At 43.0% G+C, this 25,027-nt stretch overlaps 1 protein-coding gene across 1 annotated transcript in view; it reads right to left on the bottom strand.

The window, feature by feature from the left end:
• Nucleotides 1-24,563, bottom strand: part of MYL3 (myosin light chain 3) — a 35,247-nt gene extending 10,684 nt beyond the window's left edge. Inside the window, exons 1-2 of the mRNA XM_042888127.1 lie at nucleotides 24,347-24,563; nucleotides 1,909-1,936 (exon numbers count right to left, since the gene is read on the bottom strand). Coding sequence (XP_042744061.1) covers nucleotides 1,909-1,936; nucleotides 24,347-24,472 — 154 coding nt within the window. The 5' untranslated portion in view covers nucleotides 24,473-24,563. The remainder of the gene's footprint in view (nucleotides 1-1,908; nucleotides 1,937-24,346) is intronic.
• Nucleotides 24,564-25,027: the final 464 nt, after the last annotated feature.

Below are 25,027 nucleotides of genomic sequence, written 5' to 3'. Positions count from 1 at the left end.
GAAGGGAGATTTAGACTAGATGTCAGGGTGATGTTTTTCACTGAGAGGTTGGTAAGGTGCTGGCATTGCTGCCCAGAGAAATTGTGGATCCTTTGAGATACTCACAGCTTGGTTGAACAAGGCCCTGGGCAGCCTGATCTAATGAGTGGCAACCAGCCTTTGGCATCATGTTTAGAAGTGGATGATCTTTGATGTTCTTTCTAACCCAAGCCACTCTATGATTCTGTGATTCTGTAAAGCAGAGCTTTTCTGCTTTTCCCCGAGTGACATTCAGGCTGTTAGGCTCTCTTTCCAGCCATTCATGATAGAACTGGTGAACCAGATGTGAGATTAATGATAGGTGCATTTATTGTTTTTCCTGATGCTGGTATACAGTAAAACATCCACAGAATCACAGAACCACAGAACCACAGATGACTTTCCATTATCATGCTGTGCCTTACATACAGCTCTCATAGCTTTTCTCACAGAGACTGTTATCTGCTTCCTGCCCCATGGCTTTTCCTTTGATGCTTCAAAGATATCCTATTTCACAAGTCCCAGATCCCCAGCTTTGCACAGAGTGCACACATAGACCAGAAGGCAGCAGAGGCTGCAGTAAAGAGAGAAAATTCGCTTTCTAGATATGGTCTACATCTGTTCCAGACCTGGTACCTTTTATGGCAGCCATGGTGTTGCTCCAGATTTGCTTTTTAATTGCCATTGCAACAGGCTGGTAGTCAGATAAGCACACAATTTTTATGTTTATTTTTAAACAGTGCTTCTCCCATTCTCTGATAGGGTCTCCAGAGCTTATTCTCTTTAGGAACACAGAAACAATGCATATAAACTATTGGGGTACTATCCAATCCACAAGGCATTAACTGATGAGTGATTCAGCTGTCTTGTGTTTCTGGAATAGCTTTAAGATTTGTAGTCCAGAACTAGGCCTCTTCAGTGAACCTCCCATAGCTTTGGGACTAGAAAAGGGGCACTTTCCTAGAAACTGACAGTTTCCTCCATTCACAAGTTGTTTTTGACCTGCTTTTAGAATACAGAAACTAGAGCTGTGAAGGGCAGCTTGAAAAATCTGAACGTAATTCTGGAAGTTTGTAGCAAAGCCTTGATTTCTGAGGCATTATGGCATTTGGTACCAGTTCAGAAAATCCTTCCTTCTATATCTCTCTGAATCACTCCAGCTGTATGGCCCATGATTTTTTCATCTGCATTTATTAATTCATTTTATAAATTTTTCTTAGGCTCCATCAAGATCTTCCAAAGGCTTAGAGACCAAAGCAAAGCTCTGCCAGATGTTCAGTTCCATCTATCAATTATCCTTTAAGTACAAAGCAGATATTAGTTGAGGAAACAGTGGACAGCTGCAGGAGATACTGTTCCCAAGACTTTGTACGTGAGGTTTCAGTATCATTTTCTTAGGCTGGGACAAAAGGTTCCAAAACTAATGCTGATGTTTTCCTTTGAAAGAAAAAACCATCATTGCTGTCATTATTTGATGGTTTCTGGAGAGATGTCACAAAACTGTAATAAATTAAATTCTGATTAAATACAGGGAAAAGCTCTCAAAAGTGGGGTCGGGAGATTTTCTCTTGAAAGGATTGATTTTTTATTGGTGGGTTTTCATATTTTTGAACTGTGGTTTGGAGCAGTGGTTCTTTGTTTTTGCTTCATAGGCAGAGGAAATGATGTTTTCTTTGACCAAATATATGCCTAATCTGCATGGTGCATGACTTTCCCCCTTTTCCCTTGACAAACTCAATGGAGGATTTGGAGGAGGGATGAGGCAGAAGTAGAACCATGAACACAAGGTTCTCTCAAGGGAACTCCAATACCCACACTTGTTTTTACCCTAGCACTTGCCTCCCAGTGATGGTATTTACTGTGCACAGAAAAGAAACACATCTTCCTCACCTTCAATCTGATCAGGGGTGAATTCAACCTGAAAGAGATGAGAACAGCCAGATTAAAACAAGAAAACCATGCCACAGGTGCCTTTGAGGTCCATGAAAGTCAACTGACCCAAACATCCAATAAATTTCATACAGACTGTAGATGTTTCTTCTTACATCCTCCATTGTCCATTATCAGTCAGTCCCACCTTTAGCACCAATAGGCTGCAAATGCCCTTTGTTCTTCTGCTGCTCCTGTGTTCCTCCTGTAGTGTCTTTTGTGTATCCCAAGTTCTCCCCTACCACTGACGCCCTCCAGATGATTATGGCAGCACTGTGGACAATCCCACACCTCTGTGCTAAAAGGGTTTCATCTATAGGCTGTTAGGGATATACTATCCATAGTTTCAGAGCTAGTGGGATCAAGTGAGACTGGCACTAAATGGGCTCAGAGCAAAGCAAAGAAAGGTTGCCCAAGGAGGATGTGGATGCCCCATCCCTGCAGGCATTCAAGGCCAGGCTGGATGTGGCTCTGGGCAGCCTTGTCTGCTGGTTGGTGACCCTGCACATAGCAGGGGGTTGGAACCAGATGAGCATTGTGGTCCTTTTCAACCCAGGCCATTCTATGATTCTTTGCTCTTGCAGTTTAATCATGAAAATCTGAGATACTGTGGAAGCTCACAATCTATGTGTGTGTAAAGAGTCACTGGACCACTTCGTGGAGGTGAGAGCCATTGAGGTTTACCAGATACACAGAAATACTTAACTCAGGAAGCCTCAGAGGTTTAGGAGAGAGTTTAAGGGTGTTTTGACCTGTTTTTATATCTTTTCCTAAAGCATCCTCTGAAAACCACTGCTGGACTGTATGGACATCTCTCAGGACCTTGTTCTTATGCCTCTTATGCATCACCTTCTATTTCTCACCACTCCCTAACTTCTGGGGTTATTCTGCTCTCTGCTTTTACATGACAATGCCCTTTTTGCCACTCTGGATTCCATTCTGTGAAGCCTCTGGGATGATGTTGATCTTGAACACAGAAGAAGAAAACACAGTGTGAGAATGTGACATCCAAGCTTCTGAATGAATAGGCATAGATCAGCAACGTGACTGCACACCAGATTGCAGACTGCCTCACAGGCTTCTATTGGGCTTGTTTTGAGAGAAAGCATGATGGTCTACATTGAAAATGGGATACAAACCCACAGATTCAAAGCGTGCTGGATTAGTAATCCATTGCTATAACCAGTATGCTGCTGACAGACGAGACACAACACAGCTTACCACATATACTTGCAGGAAACTGCATACCAAGAGGGCTGGAAAATGCTTATTATTTATTTCTTTTTCATTTTGTTTTATTTGTTTGTTTAAGAAGATCCAGACATTAGCACCCTAAGAGTAAGGATGGGGAGATTTGCCCACAGAATATATCCAGTCCTTGTGAGTACCTCCTTTATCCAGTTCCTTGCTTGTGGGTGTAAGCTTAACTTCATTTTACAGTCTCCTCTGGTGTAGTCTTTAGCTCCTTTCAAAAGCATTTGTCAGATAAGCAGGGAGGCTGATGTCCCAAGATACACCAAGAGCAAATAGTTTTCACCCCATTAAATAGTTTTGTTCTCTACCTTCAGTGAGGGAGGCAGCTACACCTGCCTCTCAAGGAATACTAATACAGCATAATAATAATAATAATAATAATAATAATAATAATAATAAATGGCATATTTGCTCATGGGGACATTCCTGTAAAGCAGGAAGATTGTCAGTCAGAACACATAAATTGTCAGTGAACACATAAATAAAGAGAAGCCCTCTTTTGTTGAGCATAAATTTGCATGTAAATATACATGTTGATACAGACCTAACAGACATACATACATACAACACAAACATACATATGCACCTTCTCTTTTCTCTCTTCTCTCCCCAGCATGAGCACAACCCTGCATATTTTGGGTCAAACTTTCCTTATAAAGCTGATCATCTCTCATTGCTTAAGATTATATTGTATTCTTTGGCAGCAAAGCAGCTGAGTGGAGATAAGACATAGTTAATGCCTTCCACACAAACTCCATAATTCCTTCAAAGTGAAATGCAGCATGACACAACCCTTACCACCTAGTTGAGATTTTCATGCTCTTGAGGGTTGGAGCCATACTGAGTCCCTAAACCTGCAGCCAGAACACGTGACATGGCATGACAGCACCAGTATCTTCTTCCTTCCACTCAGGGCTCCATGGACACCTCCCAGCTGGTTTTCTGCCTCCAGATACCCTCAGCTGCACAAGGAGCTCCAGCATTTGTAGCTCACCATGAGTGCCTATGGGGCAGCTGCAGACAGCCCCAAATGCACTCTATCCATGCGCATCATTTGCAGCTATTAACACTGCAAAGACAGAGAACTCCTTGCAGGAAGCTCTAATTATCCATCATTGGTTGCTGAGAAGTTCTTGAGAGAATGATGAGATCCCTCTTGCAGGATATGCTGAAATAGCTGAAGTTGGCCATTCTTGAAAGCACTGTATTTGGTGCAGAGGGAATTACTGGTTTAATCTCTCTTGGTAGAAAACATCAAAAGACCATATTTTATTTAGGTACCTCATTTAATCAGCCCTAATCCTATGGATGAATCCTTCCCCTACATATGCATCCTACCAGTGCCCTGTCTTTTTCTTCCTACCATACTATTTCTGAGCATCTTCTGGCTTAGCAGAAGGAGAAACAAGAAAACATCTGATGGACTTGGAAAAGAAGAATCACAACTAATCCTGCAGCTGCTGAAAACCAGGCCACTGTTTTTGTGTCCACCCTCCTCAGCCCTTATCTAAATCAGTTCATTTGGGGGATTATCACTTTGTTTGTGATTCTCGGTCATAGTTTATCTTGAACAAAGTCCAATTAATAAAATAGTTGCCTAAGTGGCAGCCAGGAGACTGTCTGGCAGGAAGTATGTAGAGAACATAAGTTAAGGAACCAACACAAGAATAGCAATGTTCTTTCCTTTCTAACAGAGACAGATCCAAACATATCTTTGTCATGAAGATTATAATCATCTGGATTAGGTTCTATCCCAAATTTGCATATTTCATCTAAATTACAGGTAAATATCCATCGGGGAACGCATGTATACAGGTGCATTGTCAGCAGACAGCCTTACACTCAGTCTGTCTAAATATATAAAGCTTTGTGAATTTGACTGAAACTAATTGTCTATTGAGTTTATTTAGGCATCAACAGCAACTGTGGTGAAATAAGGCCAGAGCTGCTTGCAACTCTTACTTAAATCACTTTGATGGATTGTTCTTGGGAAAGAATTAATCTCAGCTACACGTAGATGTAGGCAGCCAGATGTAGTCAACCATCTCTCATTCCATGTAACCAGTAGAGTGGAAGGGACACTTCTAGGGTGTGATTTGACTTTGTTTAGTTCTGTGCTTGAAGAAGAGATTAATTTTGCACTGATTTCCATGGAGTGGATCAATCAATTTTACAATGATGATATAAAGAGCCTGGCTGACTCACACAGATAGATGTAGATGCCTTTTCTTGATCTGGTGAATCCCACCCAGAAAGCCTGAGCTGGCCCTCCTGGCAGACTGTGGGCCAGGAGAAACTGTGCCAGAACAAAAAAAGGATGACTGCAAATTCCCACGGCCAGATCAAAGGGAAGGACTGGGCTGAAAGGCTGAGCACGCATCACCTCTAATCACGGCCCTATAAAAACACTACCCAGAGCTGGATGGCTGTGCATGACAGCTGACAAGGCTGTGGCAGACAGTTTGACCAGACCTACCACCCAGGCATGGCTTCCTCTCAGGAAAGCTTCAGAGATGTGTGGGTGGTGTCTACTGCTATTTTCTCCTCTCTCAGCACATGCCACCATGGAGTTGAAGGGAAAGGCAAGCCATCATTTACCCAACCACAAGGTATCACTGAAAATGAATGGAACAAATTTAGGCTATATTTAGATTGAAGATGGTTGGGGTTTTGTTTTCCCTCCTCTCTCTCTCAGAGTGGTATGGAACACTCAAGACCAACACCATCTCCATGTAGTAAGAGGAAAGGTGCAGCTATCCATGATGACAGCAGGACTCTAGGCTGAAGGGTTCCAGAGGACTGGCTGTAAAAATGAGGTCAGGCAAGCAGCAGACAAAGGAGTCCCAGTGCTTGCACCTACATACAGTGGCTCCATACCCATACTTCTCCAGATCTACTGCATTAGGCTTCCAAGGGAATGAAAGCCCCCAGCAGCAATTCTGATGCCCAGACACACCCCGATGCACAGGCAATTACCCAGCTTCCCAACAGCATCACTCCACATTTTGTTGAACTCAGTCAGCAGAGCATCCTTCATCACCCAAAGCTGCAGAGCGTACGCTTACAGGCTTAATGTGACTTTGCTTTCCCAGATAGGCTTTACATTCTCCAGTTCCTTGGGTTAACTCGTATAATTTCCCTTGGGGTTTTATTTGTTTGTTTGCTTTCAAAATGCTGACACTTCAGAAGATTTAAGTTTACCCTGGCATTTTTTTTTTCTGTTGGCCAATGTGGTTTCAACTCAAGGACATTCCTATGAATGCCAAGGACCCACAACACCAAGGCTTACGGTGCTGTTACTTGGTACAAATTCGTATGAGACAGAGCTGCTGACTGCTAATCACTTTCCTCTTGTCCCCTGCCCCGATATGTGGACTGTGCTGTATATTCCTTGTAGATACCAGGCATCTTAATTAAATCCTTTTCCCACCAAATGTAATGCCAGCTTCCATGAAGTTTTAGCAATCTTGTCTTAATTACCTGGTTACCCATGGCACAAACTGTGGTCCGAATGTGACTGTCCTCTCTGCGTAAGGATGGCATTAAGCTATTTTTGTCCCAGAGAGACCAGGAAAGACATACGCATCCTTTTGTGCTTTGAACGTCATTCACAGCTTCTTATCTCAGGCACTTTAGTTGTGAACCCACAGTATCTCAATCAAACCCGTAATTCTACACATGCTGAGTCAGTCATAGCTAAGCCTGAAAGAAGTCCTATTAATAAAACTGTCACTAACCAGCATCCAGGAGGTTATATGGGGAGAAGTATTTAGACAACGCAAGAAAGGAGCCCCTCCAGAAAAAAAATAATATCATTTTCTTTTTGTTTCATAGTATTCTCTGAAGAATACTAATACAAACAGCAAGGTTTTTCACTTAGCTGTGACAGAACTAGTTCTAGAGAAGGAAAAGGATCTTTTCTATTTTGCTCTTAGGGGACAATTTAGGAAGCAGACATGCAGCAGATGGAAAGGAGCCCAAAATGCCATAAAGATCAGTGTAACTGCGTTGAGATTGCATTTGTATTTCACAAACATGTTTTCTTTTTTCCACTAAGTCCTTTTAAAATCTAATAATAGTCATCATCTCCATTGTCCTTTCTCCTGTCCCTTTCTGCGTAGAGCAATTAGGCTGTACACAAACTCCTCCACTGCCCATGGGCAAACCTTGGCACACAGTCAAGTCTCATTCCTTGACTATTTGTAGTCATTCCTGAGTTCTCATCATCTCTGGCTTCTGAAATTCTTATGGTACATCTACATTTAGTTCCCAGGGTTGTGCTAAGGATGAGTCAGGAGGAACTGTACAGTATGGACACTAGACTAGAACATGAGCTGAGTTCAAATTGACTGGAAATGAGAGTTGGTTGGCTTTCAGTTTGGCCATTTAGATCTGTGGGGCTTTTTTCTGTTTGTTTGCTTTAATGGCAGAAAACATATTGTTTCAGAGTCTGAAAACAGAATTGTTGACCTTTTACTGATAATGAAAGATAGAAACAGACAATTATTTGTAACTCAGTAAGTTTTCTTTAAAAAGAAAAAAAAAAAAAAGAAAAATATAGTATATGCTTTATATCAGAAAAATGGGGAAAAACCTTAGACAAGATCATGGAGAAGATGCTGCCACATAAAGAAAAACAAAAACATTTTGTTTCCAGCACAAACCCTTACCTAATGGAAAATGGTCACCTTGAATGTTTTGTTTATCTGGATCTCCTAAGAGTTGAATAACAATATGTCACCACTTCTGCCATTATACCTTCAGCAGACTTTATGGTTTCAAGGTAAGTGATGAGTTTTGCAGCCATACTGAGAAGTGGATTTGGGGAACCCATGAGGTTTCTCTGTGAGGAAAAAAAAGCAGAGCAGGAAGGGAGGGGAAGGGAGGAGAGGAGAGGAGAGGAGAGGAGAGGAGAGGAGAGGAGAGGAGAGGAGAGGAGAGGAAGAGAAGAATGTCCCAAATTGGAAGAGACCCATAAAGATCAGTGAGTCCAAATGTGGCAAAGTAGCAGTGCATTTTTCAATCACTGTTCTTTTCCAATTCTGGCAGTAGCCTATAAATCAATAGCTCTCTTTTTTCAAATGGGGAATGCTTTGCCACAGTTTTCCAGAGCACAAGGAGAAATTCCAGAGCTTTGTCAAGAGAGTGAAACAGCTGTTCTGAAGAATGGAGACAACTTCTGGCAAAAGCATCACCAGAAATATAAAATATTTTGTAAACTGACTGTTCTGCCTGTAGCTTGATAGTTTTAGATTCTCCAACAATTTACTGATGGCTGGCTTCCCTCCTTCTCTGCAGCCCCCCTTCACCAGCCTCAACAGCAGATGTTTGTTCAGATGTTTATAACTGTGGAAGAAATTATAAAACCTCAAAAATACACTCTGTTAAATCCTGGAGGGGAGCCTTGGGTGTAAGGATGAGACATCGCCTGTACTGTCTGCTCTTGGGTTGAGACAGCAGCCCATGAGTTGGGCGTCTGATGGGGAAGAGAAGATCCCCAAGAATGTGGACATCACTGAAACATTTCCTGGAGCTTCAGACCTTCAAACCTTCTGGCAGTGAGAGAAAAGCTCATCTCCCAACCCAACATGCATGGAGACTGATGGAGTCTACCATTCCACATTGAAGTGAGAGTCAGCATGGCATTTGTGCCCCTTGCAGTCATATCATCGTAAGATGAAAGGCCTCAAATAGGGCAGAGAGAAGCAGTCAGCAGATTATACATTTGGTGGATATGATGTGCTGGCAAAAAGTCCAGGAAGAGTGAAAAGCTTCTGTATTTAATTTTGTAAATACCTTTAGTAAGAAAAAAATCAGTATTATTATCATTGCCATTATTGTCGCTTTTACTATTTCAACTTAAAGCCTTGCTCTTTGATTTTCATTTTCAAATCAAATATTCTTCTCTTGTAAATGCTGGCAGGTGTTTTCTTATTCTTTTTTAATTCAAGAATTTTGATATTGAAGTGGCATATTTCATGCAAAATTGACTTAAAGAATCTCACTCCTCCACACTAGATTACTCTAAACTCTACCAAAGCAATTCCTTTCAAACTGAACAAACCCATTTCAGGTTGCCAAATAAGAATTTTTGTGGTTTTCTTGTGTCCCTGAAACCTCCTCCTGAAAATCCAAGCTGTTTTCTTCTTATATTTTAATTCCCCCACCAAGCCTGAAAACAACTACTCTTTTCTGGACTAATTTTCTTCTCAGATGACACGGTTGTGTAACCCTCTGGGCTGCTGATTGACATGCCAGTCATGCTTATGGTGAATGAGACCATGTGAGGCATTCACTTGGCCTCACTGACATGAGCTTGATGGGTCTCAGGCAAGATGTAGCAGAAAGGCACCTAAGGCAACGCCTGGATGCACCGGAGTCAGTTTTGGATGTGGTAGCTGAAACTCTTGCTCTTACTCAGCAAGGTACCCCTGGAAACAAAATTCTTTGAGCAAAGTACCTTCACCAACAGCAGTGTCCACCACAACCATCTGCCATGTTTTTCTTCCTCTGAGATATAGTCTGACAAGATTTTGCAGCCTGATGGTGCACTCAGAAAACCTTTTGTTTCTTGAGTAGAAAATGTTATGGTTTCCCCAGATGTAGCCTGAAACCACCCACACAAATGCTCCAGAGCATAGGGCAACACACGATGCAAACATCGCTGGACATCAAGGTGTTTATTTTTTTCCCCATCGTTGGCAATGTAGTCATCACCACCCCCAAACCTTTCCAGGGTTGGGATGGCACCAAACTCCAGCCCCTAGAAATGCACTCCATCTCCATGCAGTTGCAGCTCCTGTAAAGCCAAACAACAGCTGGAGTCCATTCAAATCCAAAAACAACCCTTCACCTTGCAACTGTCCAGAGACAACTAAGAACAGGGCTAAGCCACCTCTGCCAGAGGGTCACTGTGATAACACGCTGGCAATGGAGAGAGCTCGGCTTTTGTTTCTCAAATCTGACAGGAGTGGTGCACATAATGCTCCCAAAGCAACCACATTGTAAGTCAGACCCACATTCAAATGGGCCCAAACTTTCCTTTAGCAAATCAATGAACACAATCTAATCCATCATTTCGATCCACTTGGCTTCAGGCTTGGAGTGGAGGGAGGCTGGTTTTCTTTTTCTTTTCTTTTTGCAATTATTTTCCTAGGGAGGATGTTATTCATTGTGAGCTGAAGTAATAATAATAATAATAATAATAGTATTATGATCTTGCAGTGCAACCACAGCTGTACTGGGTGTTCCTGCCTGTCTCCAACACTGCCAGTGAGATCAAGACCCAAAAGCCAAGCTCCAGCTGGGGGCTGGTCAAGAGGATGGAAATACTGAATCCTGCCCTTCCATCAAATCCTGATTGAAAGAAGAAAAGGAAGAAGGACAAATCTTTTCCCTCTCCCTCTCACCATAAGTCGTTATCCTTTCAATTCACTACAGTCTGCTAGGTTTCTTTACTTGATTTAGAGGCTTATTAGTCTATGCAGAAAGAAGTAAAATGTGAACTTTCTGACAACCACGATTGGAGCTGATGCTTTAAGAATTTTGTTTTCCTTATTTCTTGGTCCACTTGCAACAGCGTCAAGGTCCAAAACTTGATCACAATTAGCAAGTGCTTTGAACTATGACTGTTTTCTTGAGGCTTTGCATCAAGTTTCACTCAAAACTCATGAGATCTGCGTACATCACTCCCAAATGCCCTTTCAGACTCATTAAAGTCAACCCCTGCCTGCTGTCCTCCGTACGCAATGACGTTGGAAGCAGGCTGAAGCAAGAGGCAGTGTTTGTAAAGAGCTGTCACCAAGCAGCACGGCACGTGATGACAGTCCATCTCCAGATAGAGGGGGGTGAGCTTGGGGCAGTTTATTTTTGCAATCCTTACATCAAAGAGAAAGAACGTTTTTTTTGCCCCATGTTGGTGTACCTATAAGTCAACAGCAGCCACAGGTTGTGGAAAGCTCTTTTCCCTACTGACATTTTTTCTCTCTTTTTTTTTTCTTCCAAGTATTCAGTGGTTATAGTCAGGCTGCTCTTAACCATAGCTGGGTTCTCTTTGAGCCTTTTTTTAATCTCCGTGCTCCCCGCTGTTGTTTTGTTAAGGGTGGGTGGTTCGTTAACTGGTTTGTTTTTCTAAGGCTGTTTGCAGGAGCGGACTTCTCGCTGATCTTTCAGCCGTGTCTGCCCAGCAGTGGAGATGTTCTGTCACTTCCCAGAAAACGCAATCGATGGATTGCTGCCGTTTCTATTCTGGGCTTTGGATGCACGCTTTGGTTTGCTGCAGCAGAGCTGCTTTCACAAAGTTGAAGTGGGTCTCAGAGTTCAGATCTGGGGAAGGGGCAGTGGCCACCAAATTGGCCAACCAAGCATCTCATGTGGGTATAGCATGTGTGTAAGCCTTCTGATAAAGAATTGCACAGGAGCATACGTGGGTGTAAAGACTGGCTCTTCCACACCAATGTTTGCATATATGTGCTTGTTCATTTGTCTGTCCATGTGAATATACACAGGGGCATCTACACACACTAATCTCTCCTATGTCAACGCACACGTTCCATGTATATTTCTATGTATATATAAACATATAGACTATATATGCATAGTATGTGTGTATGCATATATAACTATATTATATTACAGAGAGAGAGAATGTACAATTCACTTTCACAACCGTACACACACATTAACTCCAAAGGCAGCCAGACAAACTAGAAGTGAGAGTTGATAATTTCTAAGGGACCACCATAAATCTGCACTGATTCTTTTAAATCCAGAGGTGAGGATCTCCCTTGCTGAGTTCTGTTTCAGTTGTGCTTAAAAAGAACCATGCTCAAGCTCGCAGCTGGTGGAAGCCAACAGAAATCTTTCACAAAGTAGAACCCAACTATTGAAATCAGTGTGGAGGGTATGTCTTGCTGGAGGGGACTATGCTGATTGACCCCACTGGGAATCAACCCATAAATGGGAACAGCACTCACAAGCAAAAGCCACTAACGCTCTCCCAAACCCTGTTATTAGTGGCAATAAAGCCCCATTCCCAGCTATGGCAGGGGTTCTGGGAAGCAGCTATCTCATCAAAGGGAGCTGGGCTGGAAACTGACCGCACACCCTCAGCACAGCATGATGCTTTCAGTTCAAATTTAGTTGAGTCTCTCTTCTCCGGGTCTGCTTTTTTAGGATTCAGACTGCAGATTGGATGGGGGAAGGAACAATGCCATATAAGATGAATGCATATAGTGAGATGTGAAATTAAATTCAAGAAGGAAATTTTCTTGGAAAAAAAAAATAAAATTTAGAGATTATATTGGCATCACCCCTCTACTAATATTATATCCATTTTCTTTCCCATATTTCTTTCCACTTCTTTACACTGCCAGCATATGATAATTTTATACGTATAGATTTATAATGAAATATTGTTAGGAAATATGCTTTGAAATTGCTTTGTTATTCCTGTTTTTATTAATACCTGAGCTTTAACCAATCCTTTTGCCACTTGGAAACCTTACAACTTAGTCTAAGCAAACAAGTTAATCCATGGGCTGGGGAAGGAAAGAGGAAGGATGTGGAGGAGCTCACTGCGAGTCTAACACCAGAAAGCTCTGTAGTTTGAAGCCATTCAGAACCACTACAGCTTCAGGAGGGGCTGGAATGCTTTGGGACACAATCTGCCAGTGTGTGTGCAGTGTGTTGGCAGGTCTCTCCAGCTGAAGCCCTATGCATGGAGGAGCAGCATTTCTCATTCTTCTGATTTTGGTGCAGAGTTAACTGGTTCCCCTCACTTTGGTCCAGTCCAGATCAGGTACCCAACCAACATACCCCTGCCTGAGAATCGGTGTATCATAGAATCACAGAATCGTCAAGGTTGGAAAAGATCACTAAGGTCACCACGTCCAACCCCAGCCCACACCACCATGACCTCTAACAACATCCCTCAGTGCCACATCTCCATGGCTCTGAAACACCTCCAGGAATGGTGACCCCAGCACCTCCCAGGACAGCCTGTACCAATGCATTACCACTGTTTCTGAGAAGAAATATTTCTGAATAGCAAACTGGAACCTCCTCTGAGATTCGCTCTGCCTCATTCTACTGCCATGGGGAAGTGCTTTGTAGTAGCTTATAGGTATTTATATCAGCTTCACTCTTCTAACACCTTCAAATCCTTCACAGAAGTCCAGCTTGGAGCTATAATTATCACTATCTGCATGTTGTTGCTGGAGAATGCAAGCTCTTCACTCAAAGTGACTGCTCCCAAGGTCACCTCTGCGACCTACACAGCAAAGCCAAAGGGCTCTTTTATTTGGAAAGCTGCACTTTAGCCACCCACATCACAGCGTGTGTGGCTGAGGCTCATCTGTAGGCACCTCTGGAGATGCATTGCCCTCAGTCAGCATGGTGACACTTGGTGACACTGTGGGAACTGTGTGGTCACCACGTGCCCCTGGGAAGGAATGGGGTGTGTGACCAAGAGCAAAGCAGCAAATTGTCACCCCAGCACTTAGTCATGTCCCCAGCCCAGCTCATGACATGTATGGCACTACTCCCAGCAGGGAACATACACTAATGATGTTTTCCATCCTCTCAGCACCAGGGCAAAGTCCACCCGGACACGACTTTCCAAATGCTAACATCTTTGCAAAAATTCCTAACCCGAAGCTTCTGTTTCTATTAGGAGCCACTCTCCTCCCTTCTCCAAGTCAGGATTTAACTAGTTTATGAGAGAAAGAAATAATTTCTCTCTACAGTCCAGCTTTCCAGCAACTTGGGAAAAGTTAGCACTTTGGCCAGGGCCTTCTGCATGCTCTGAGCTGTGCATTTAATTTAAATTTAATAGTTATTGCACGTTACACAAATGGCGATTAAAACCATATTGATTGAGGTTTAGCAGCTATGCGAGAAATGCAGATCTTATTACAGAGCTGCTCCTTATCCAGACTGTGCTGTTAATAACACATCCAGGGGCAGACTGGAGAGGAAAAGGAGCACAGAGCAGAAGGCTGGGAGGCACGGTCAGGAGGGAAAACAGTCGGGCTGTGGGGTCGGGTGGCCATTACTCTGTTCCCAACATAGGCCAACGCACCTGTAGCACGAGATCTGCACAGCTATAGACATGCAAACAAGCCTATAGGGACCTCACCTACACCACGTGCTGGAGAAGCAGGCAAGCAAACTGGCTGAGATCTCAGATGATAAATTTCTGCAGCAGGATATATTGCCGTGAGGGCTTTCTAGGTCAGGACCTGCTACAGAGACACTTGAAAAACCCAGAAACTGTCCAAAAAAGGGCTGATTTATTATTTTCTCAACCCATCTTTTCAAGAAACTGCAAAGTTCATTCGGTGGCAAAGCAGAAATCAATAAGCCTCGTGTCCTAGATGGTCTGAGATAATGACTGCAAAGAGAAAACGAACCAGAAAAATAATAGCTGCATCCCAACAGACCTGTTGAGGTCAGTTTGAATCCTTTCCAACCAGTGTTCCACTTTGCACAACTCCGAGGGCCATTTGCATGCCTTGCACAGATGTGAAAAGCAGAGTGGGAAAAAATAGTGCAGAGAGATGAGGGCAGACAAATAAATGATGTGAAGCATGCAGGGGCACAGGGGGAAATGCAGAGTGAGGTGGGGAAAACAATCTCTATGCGTGCTTATTTAAATTTGACTTTAAATTTCAGACTCACTACAAAGACCATCTCCATCCCATGAGCGACCCACCAAAGCCACGTGCAGAAAATTCATTTGCAGTCCATACAGAGGCTGCACATTTTGCTGCTCCACCTGAAGATTCAGCCTTGCCACAACACTGAGTTATTTCAAATATTGAAAAAAGAAGAAGAAAAAAAAAAACTTATGAAGTTTAACACGTTTTCATCTAGACATCCCTCAGCCCAGGCTGAGCTGTTTACATGTTGGGCTTTGCACATCCCTGTGCCACAGGCATCAGACACTGCAGAAAGGTTATTGCTTGGCAGCTGCACAACAAAGACTTGGAAGAGGAAACCAACCAGAAAATCATGCTACTATATATTTTAGAGTGCCACTGAGCAATTTCCTGATTTTTGGAGGAAAAAGTCTTTTTCATGATGAACGAAAACAGGTTTGGGTTTTGTGTTTTACTTGATGACAGTTTTAGTTGGAAATGGAAGAGAAAGATTATCCCAAATTGGTCAAAATGTTCCCTTTTGCCCAAACTGTAGTAATTTCAATCACTGAAGATCTCTGAGTATTTTTTTTGTATAGAAGAATGAGAGAACTCTCCAAAATCAGAAGCTGTTTCAGAAGCTGAAGCTGGTAATTTTCATTATCCTTTTCATATTTTTTGAAAACCCTTTGCAAAAATCTCTGTGTGCTTGCAAAACACTCCGGTGCCACCAAGCTGCACTTGCCAAATCTCCTAGAGAAGCATTTTTATGAGAAACATCGCCCAGCTCTGAGAACAAGACAGATACACAGAGATAGCCAGACTTTTGCTGGCCCAGAAAATTCATCTGGAAAGCACTTTCAATTTCCAAAGCTGTTCGGTTTTGGCCCTGAGAATGAGTGGAATATACTACAAAGAATCCCTTTTGCTGTGTTTGAGTGCACGTTTGCTCAACATCTTTCTATTTCTACCCCATTCTAGCTTGAGACAGCATTGTGCTAGCAGCTGGTGGGGAACGTCTCCTTTTTGCAGTCTGATCAATCAAAAGAGACTAACTTGTGATGTGATGTGATGTGATAATCATCCTCTGTTTCATTACACAGGAGTCAAGGCAAAAGCAGATACTGGATGAACAAACCATAGTCATAGAATCATAGAATCATTAAGGTCATTTACGTGGTCATTTAAGACCACTAAGATCATCTGGTCCTACCATCAACCCATCACCCAACCCTTAACCCATCACATGGGTCAGCCATGGTCTCCAGAATAAACAAGAAGGTCAACCAAGTCTCTCTCCTCAAAACCACTATCCCTCAGCATTTGTTGTCTCTTTCTCCACCTGATCCAATTCCCTTATCTTTGTCTTCCCACTGTATACCATTGCACAGTCCTGCATCCTCGCCTACATTTCCCCTTTGGAAATGTGTTCCCAGTCCCAGCAACTGGAATCATCCCACACCCCGCATCCAATGTCACATTTCACCAGGTCAGGGCCATAAATTGTTTCCTAACCTTGAAATACCCTTTACCCTTTCAGACACTGATGCACTTCTGCAGAACAAGCTGCCAAATTCACGTCAACCCAGACCAGCTGCTCCAAAGGGAAGGACAGGAGGGAGAAAGGTGCTCTCTCTGCTATTAAAAACTGCCTCACAGCAGCCAGCCTGGCTGAGCATGTCCCATGCTTTCATAGTGACACCGACTGTGATAAATAAAGAGAATAAGAGAGCAGAGCTGTCTTTAGAAGTGTGCTATGGCAGCATGACATTCTAGCTATGCTTACCCCTTGGATCCATCCAGGAGTGCTTAAGCAATTTGCTAATGGAACATTATAAATATGAACATTATAAGTAGATTTTGTAGAATCATAGAATCGTTCAGGTTGGAAAAGCCCTCTCAGGTCACCAAGTCCAACCCCAAGCCAACCCCACCATTCCCACTGACCACATCCCTCAGTGCCACATCTCCACATTCCTTGAACACCTCCAGGGATGGTGACTCCACCATGTCCCTGGCAGCTTATGCCAAAGCACTCTTTCTGGAAAGAAAAAAAAAAAGATTTAAAAAAAAAATATCTCTAATATCCAACACCAAAGCAGGGCACCTTTGCCACCAATTCTTGAGAAAAAACCTTTGGTAGCTGCAACCAACAGAGCCTCACAGGTGAAGTTCAGGAAAAGGGACAAATACTGTGCTGACAGCCCTGACAGCATCCTTTGTTTAAGCTTTATTTCCTTGCATATGATCATGTGTGCAATGTGCAAGATCACACCTTTGAGCTTCCCTCTACACAGCAGGATCAGGACAGAGTGGGAGAAGGCACCATTTATTAAGGGAAGTGCTCTGCCATGGACCTCAGACATCCCAAATTTGGAGAGGAACCACTCCAGGAGGATGATCCCCTTCCAGCTCCCGACTGAAGGAACTGCTGCCCAACGTAAGCTGCAATCCTCAGCTCAGATCTTCCCTAAGAAGGACCGTTGACCACTGAGGTTTGACTCCCCACAGTTTCATGGGGATGGTGAATGGGAAGGATGTGGGATTTTCTTTCAGACATGATAAAAATAGTTCAAATTTGTGATCCTGAGGATCTGTTCTCTTTCACAGGCAGTCCAGAGACAAGAATTTGGAGTAGGCCCAACATTTCTTCTAGACTAGTGCCATGGGTACTAACATTCAGCAGCCAATGCCTGTATCATGGAAAAATCCCCAAACTAGTAGAAACTCATATCTTTTGAGCCATACAGTGTTATACACACCACACAGCTTTACTGGCTTGCATCCAGGTACAGCTCAGCTCTGGCAGTGCTCTATTGGTGAGTACTAAATGTTTGCAGTTATTGTAAGCTGGAGCATGAAAAGAAGCCAGTAGGGCTCTTCAGCTGCAACCAGACCATGGCTTAAGTGTCCCTGCAATTCAACGGGCTCTATTCTCTACCACCACCTTATTTAATCTACCTAAGACTCCCATCTTAGGGTGAAATGAATGAACTTTTGAAAGTACTTGTTTATCTTTACCTGGAGCCTGAAGATACTTGCTGAGTCTCTATATCTAACCTGTGAGACGCAGCAAGTGAATTTCCCCTTCCCCTTCCCCTTCCCCTTCCCCCCTTCCTTCCTTCCTTCCTTCCTTCCTTCCTTCCTTCCTTCCTTCCTTCCTTCCTTCCTTCCTTCCTTCCTTTTTCTTTCTTTTTCTTTCTTCCCTCCCTCCCTCTCTTCCCATCCATCCATCCATCCGTCCGTCCGTCCGTCCGTCCGTCCATTCGTTCATCCATCTAAAATCTTCCTCTGGAGTTAGAGGAGTTCAATAATCTGCATCTGAAGATACTGTGCCATACCAATGCAATTTTTTGAGCACTGAGAGGCATTTGCAACACACTAAATTAAAAATAAATCATGATAAACTAACTGAAGTTGTCACACCTTGTAGGAGAAACAGCTCACAGCAAGAGTGGCGAGCCACAAGCAAATCCCATAATAACTCAAAAGTAAAAAATTCTCTCTGACTTCCATGAGTTTGCAATAGGGTCTTTTGTCTTTACTAAACTGTCAGTCGTTTTTGCCTGGGGCCTCTTCAAGACTTGCTGCTCAAATTTCCCTGTGCTTTCAAGCACAGGAAGAAACCTCTGGGAGTGGAAGAGGCCCAGCATGGACTAAGTTTAGCCTGGCAGGTGACTGCCCACTTCAGAAACTTCCAAACATGTGAGCACAGGAGGGAAATTGCTTTCTAAAAGTGTTTCTACTGACATGCACTGTGGGCCAATAACAACAGTGGTGATGACAATAGGAACATGTAACACCTGTGAGGAGTGAAACCAAGGGGAAACATAGGTTGGAGAGAGAGAAAGATGAGAGGGTGTTGGATGGTTGAATCTATGTGGTGGCCAAGTACAGCTGACTGGAAGTCTGATATTGGAAGCTCCAGCATATATGTGTAAAAAGCTCCCACTTTGTTCTCCAGGAAGACTCGTCCAAATTCTCACTGAGGCCTTCTAACACCCTGGAAGGTTGTAAAGTGGGCAAAGACCTACATCTCCATCATCTTACCTAAACACAGCGTTATTTATTATTTCAAGCTGGATGTGTTGCAGATACAATGCAAGGGGTAACCAGACAGACTTTCTTCTGAATTAGACATGTTCTTAATAACTGGATGCCTTCACTATGTCTTGGGGGGCATCATTTGCTTAGAGACAAGAAGAAATCATCCCACACGTGTTGAATATTAGGAAAAATTTCTGCTCTGAAAGAGTGTTCATGCAGTGACAAAGGCTGCCCTGAGAAGTGGTGGGTTCACCATGCAAGGAGGTGATCAGGAGCTGTGGAGATGGGGCACTGAGGGATGTGGTCGGTGGACATGGTGGGGACAGCTTTGTGTCACATCACCATGCTGAGATTTGAATCATATCTGTCCCAACAAATGAGACAGAAAAAGTCATCTCTTTCCTATGCAAGCCTTGTTGCATCATGCTTTCCAAGCATCTGTGTTGCAAAGGACCCTGCACTCCTGCCACCAGCTACAAACACCCTCTGCTGAGACCCAAACGCCAAAATAAATGTGCACCCCTGAGATCTCACGCTGTTTCCATCACACATCCAGGTAAAATACTTGCCATCACTCATAATTACTCTCAGACATCCTTTACCCCCCATGAACTGAATTTATTTAATAATAACATTTTTAAGTCTTTTTTTTTCTTCCTCATGCACAGTAATAAAACACAAGTAGCTTCTGCTTTTTAAATTTCTCTCATCTCAAAGCACTTCTCACACTTACGTCCACTGTTAAGTCATAAATTTCTCCCACATTCAAGCTCCCACATACAAGCTACTGAAATACAGTCAGTGTAGTTACTTCAGCCCAAAACAAATTCCTCAGACAACTGTTCTCTCACAATCTCACCTCAGCTTATTGCTGAAGCGGGATGTGTCTGCTTTTTTCCCCTGTAGGAAGCCCTTTCATCTCTTCATGCAGAAAAAGAAGCTTTTATTTTTGAGTGTCCCTGCAGATGTTCTGAAGCCTTCAGGGCTTCTCAAGGAGAACAGGTTTCACAGGGCCTCAAGATCACAGTGCTCCACCAAAATAAGTTCTGTTTTTTCCCCAGGCACCAATATCAGTGCATGCTGCTACGATAAGCACATCAAGTACTAGCATAGGAAAATGTGATTATTAGGGATAATTGCATATGGCAAGCCGTGTCCCTTCCAGGTCCCCACAGCTGTCTCTGCGTGACCTTTTTGTACCCAGGACATTGGGTACACATCAACCTCTGCTAATTTTAGCAGCTGAAATGTTGGCACCTAAATACCTGCCTCATGCCCTCCTTCATGGATTGCCATCTCCATGAGCTGATTCAATCCATCCCAATATAGGCATCAAAGAACAACTCTCCAGAGAACTTTTCTCTGCTGGTTGTCAATGATCTGTTTAGGGTCAACAATCCACTTTCTAATGGTCATTCCCCTTTTCTGTGCCAGTGACTTTAGTCATCATTTTTCAGGATGAAATGATAGATGAAAGAAAAAAGTACAAAAAGCCCACACCAACCATCCAACCAACTGAACAAATAAAACCTTTTTTCTCTGAGTTTCTAGCAACATTAAATTGCACACAGTCTACTTCACAAAATTTAACATTGGGGTCTGATCTTATAGGGCCATTTAAGTATAGAAGTTAAAGTCTTCAAAATAAAGCTCTGGAATATTTCTGCATACTTAAAAGGATGTAACTCACAGTTAGGATGATCCCAGTTCAGGCCCCGCTCTTGACCAAGAAGCAGTAAGAAAAATGGCAGGAAAACTTCACAGAATCACAGAATGGCCAGACTTGGAAGGGACCTCAAGGATCATGAAGCTCCAACCCCACCTGCCACATGCAGGGCCACCAACCTCCCCATTTAATACCAGACCAGGCTGCCCAGGGCCCCATCCAACCTGGCCCTGAACACCTCCAGGGATGGGGCATCCACAGCCTCTCTGGGCAGCTGTTCCAGCACCTCACCACTCTCTCTGTAAAGAATTTCCTCCTGACATCCAACCTAAATCTCCCCTCGATGTGATTGTGGATTGCAGAATCATGTTGGTGGACCGTTATCATGGCCGTGTATTGTAACAGAAAAGAAAAAGGAATGAGATTCTTCCACAGAAACATTGCAGCTTTGACACTTTTCACTCTGTGAAATCAAATTCCAGAAATACAACTGTACAATAAATTGAGTAATGGATATTGATAATTCGAGATGTTCCAATTAAAGCACACATTTTGATCATTTTCAGTACTGTGTTTTGATACAAGTCTGGTTCTTTCAGCTATAGATTATCTTATGCATGAAGCATAAAAAAAGAAGAAACCATCTTCATCCTGAAACGCAGAACTGGGACGTATGGAGAATTTCAGAACTCGTTAAAACATTTTTTCAAATGCTGTACAATGATCTAGGGAGGTATTCTGATCTACACCAGATGGCCTGAGCTCCACCAGAGTTAGGTTTATGGAACAGGAAGCAGTATATTTGCCAGACCCAGCCCTTGCGTGCGAACGGCTTCAGTTTTAACACAAATATTTTTGATTATAAACACTTAATTGAAAAATTCCCAGGAAAATATCTCTAGAGAACATCATCTCCCATTGCTATGAGTATTGGGAAACAAACTACCCTAGACCCAAATAGTTTGTCTGTCAGTGCTTTCCTTAGTTCATGTATAGTAGATAATGGGATACGCTCCGCAAAAAAATGAAGAGATATTATCAGGGGGTTTACTCGTTTTTTAGAAACTCAGTACATGTTTTTTAGTACTTTAAAAACCATTAGAAGAGTTCATAACTTCAAATTGCACTGAAGGGAGAAATAATAATCTGGATGGGTAAGTGTATAGGATGAGTAGTTTCACAAAAATGCAGACATGAATCGATTTCAAATCCTGCTTGGCTGAAAATGTGTTTGATGACTTTTCAGTCATTCTGACTACAAAGATGCATGTCTGTTTCTTTGAGTGATGCTATTTTTTTTATTATTATTATTACTGCAGCTCAACTTTATACTGGACTTAGGTGCCCTTCATACCACAGTGTCACAGTATCCCAGCTGAATATTACCATAATGTCATGGTATCCCAACTGAAGGTATGAATGCCCTCTAAAAGAAGTTACTGCAGTTTTCTCCCCCCTCCCTTTACATTGCAGGAATGTCAAGTACAGAGGCAGCAACAGAGGTATATGAATACCTCCATGTACTGTTTTCCCAAGGTCACAGCAAAGCCCTGCTCACAGCACTGCTGCTGTGACTCTAACACTGCCCAAAACTGAATTCCTTGCAGTGAGAATTTTTCTTGATATAGGTTGTGGGGTTTTTTGTTTGTATGTTTTTTTTCACCCATATTTAAACTGACAGGTTGGAAGGTTGTTAAGATTTAAGGCAGAAAATCATTGGTTAGGACTCCCAGCTATAGGACACAGTGCAGTTACAGCAGCCCACAGCTCATGAGCCACCCATGAGATCTTATGTGGGGTCCTCATCAGTGAAGAGACACACAGTAGGGTCCCAGAGATATTCATCCCTCACCTCAGCCCTGAGCTGGTCTATGGATGGCAGTGGGGCTTTGTGATTTCTTTTCTTTGTCATTATCTACTCTTGTTTTGTCTCTCCTGGCTCACCATAAATACAAACAATCACCATGCCTCCCATGCTATTGGTCTCCCTCATAAACAGGAGGGGGAACTGCTGTTTACAAGGATGGATAGTGATAGGATAAGGGGGAATGGTCTTAAACTGAGACAGGGGAGGTTTAGGTTGGATATTAGGAGGAAGTTTTTCACCCAGAGGGTGGTGAGGCACTGGCACAGGTTGCCCAAGGAGGCTGTGGATGCCCCATCCCTGCAGGCATTCAAGGCCAGGCTGGATGTGGCTCTGGGCAGCCTGGGCTGCTGGTTGGTGACCTGCACACAGCAGGGGGTTGAAACTGGATAAGCATTGTGGTCCTTTTCAACCCAGGCTATTCTATGATTCTATGATGTTAGTTATCCAGTTTCTTGCAGGAAACAGGAATTTCTTTGGTTGTTTTAAACTAATAAACAACATATTTCTCACTGATATGCAGTCATCACCTGGCACAACAAGGAAACCTGTGAGGTGCTGCAGAGCTTCTCTTTTCTCCTTAAAGGAGACTTAAAGGAACTTAAAGGACAATGCTTTACAAAAGAAAATCTTTCCATGCCTTGCAGAGTCTATGTACTGTGTGGTATTTACTGTGCAAAGCGTATAGGAAAGCCATTCCCAAAGATCGGTGCAGAGATTTCTGATATTCCCTGTGAATGTGTATGATGTGGAAGGAACAAAGGAGAACTAGTTATTTTCAGAATTTTCTTTGCTTATTTCACTTCTATGTATTAAGATGTCAGTATTTGACACTTCATTTCATGATTATTTCTGAAGGAATGTGTTTCTTTTTTTTTTTTCCTTTATTCCCCATCACACTTTGAGGGAAATTTCTTCTACAAAAATAGTGACACTGACTTACCTGCTGAACAGACCATTATCATGGTTAAAAGCATCTGAATAGAAAACAGATCTCCAGCCTTATCATACTGGAATTCCCTACTTCACAGCTTCATAACCTGTAGCATTTCCTAAATGTTGGTAGTTCCCCATCAAAGGGGTGGTTTACTGCAAGGACAATGATGATGGCAGGTTTCAGGCAGCTGAGAGACTGATTTACATGGGCAAGACCAGTGGCACAAATTCTCTTTCAAAACCTACTTCAAAATGTCATTAATTTTGTCTCAGCACACATGAGCAAGACTTCAGCAATCCCAACTGAGATCAGCAGAGATTGCTCTAAGGAGAGAGAGGAGGAGCAGGCTCGTGTTCTGTTAGGCATCATTGGGACGGACTGCCAAAATAGCAGATCATTCAGGAAAACCTTTTCTTTTTGATGGAGTTTCTCTCTGCCTTCCAAAATACACACACACACAAACACAGTGTTTCTTTATCATCCAGTTGGGCTTTTCAGGAAAACTGCAGGAACTGCTGCTGGCTCACTCTAAGGAATTTCCACGCTGGTGATGTCTACTATGGTGCATTGCAGGAGGACAGCAATGAGTCCACTGGATGATCTAAGCCCACTCCAAGTGGCCTTGGTCACTGACTAATCAGTGCCAAGTCCTGAGTACTGTCTATCCTTCTTGGCATCTTCCTATAATATTCCCTACGGAGGAGCTTTTATGCCCATTAAGGCCAGTGAAACTTCGAAGCAGCTAAATTTGCTACCTTGGTTATTAAAAGGGTCAAACAGGTCTGGACCTTGTTAGATCAAACAAGATTTGGCTTTTAGCTTCTCTATTTAGCAGATTCCTTAATGAATTTGCATCGACTCCATCTATGGCAATCATCTTTTCTGCTTTTTGCCCAAATTACCAAATACCATGTCAGCACCAGAACCACCACCAACCCAAGTCCCACCAGCCCTTGTGGCTTCCTCCCCCTACCGTGTTAAAAGATACATACTTTGATAGAAGCTGGGTTAAATTCAACTTCTTTTTTGGGCTCTGGTTCTGCTGGTTTAGGTGCTGGTTTGGGTTCCTCCTTCTTGGGTTCAGGTGCCTTCTTAGGTTCAGGCTTCTTTGGAGGCATGGTGCCTTGCTGGTGGGCTGCTTTTGGAAAGGAGAGAAAGAGACAGACAGGCGAGGGGTGGCTGCTGCAGGAAAAGTCACCAGTGCACACAGGTCTTTATCCCTGTCCAATCTCTTGAAGTCACAATGTGTCACTCTCAGACCTGTCACATGCCAGAGCTTACAATGGGGCCACTGCTATAAAAGGACAAGACACTTGCCTGGCTATTTTAAAGCCATCCGATACGGCATTGTTATGAATTAGCACTTAAATGGAAGAATAGATTGGGGGTTTTAGGGCTAGCTGGCACTGGCTCAAGCATTTTTTAGTCGGGGACTGCATATATATGTGTATATGCACTGAGGAGGTTGGGTTACAGCCCAGGTCCCAACGATGGGTTTTACCCTCCCAAGGCTCTTCTTCCCAGCTCACCTGCTGCAGACTGTCTCTCTTTCAGGCTGGATGGCACCCCTGGCCTTTGTTGTGACACGGCCCATTGAATAGCAAGCACTGGCTTATATTTAGATATGAGGATGGAGTGGTATGGGAGGTCAACCACCATCATAACAGCTGGTG

Source organism: Lagopus leucura, unplaced genomic scaffold (genome assembly GCF_019238085.1).
Source record: "Lagopus leucura isolate 7727_CA_CO unplaced genomic scaffold, USGS_WTPT01 Super-Scaffold_100157, whole genome shotgun sequence".
Lineage (NCBI taxonomy): Eukaryota > Metazoa > Chordata > Aves > Galliformes > Phasianidae > Lagopus > Lagopus leucura.
Note: the sequence above shows the minus strand (reverse complement) of the source record. Positions and strands in the feature narration are given on the sequence as shown.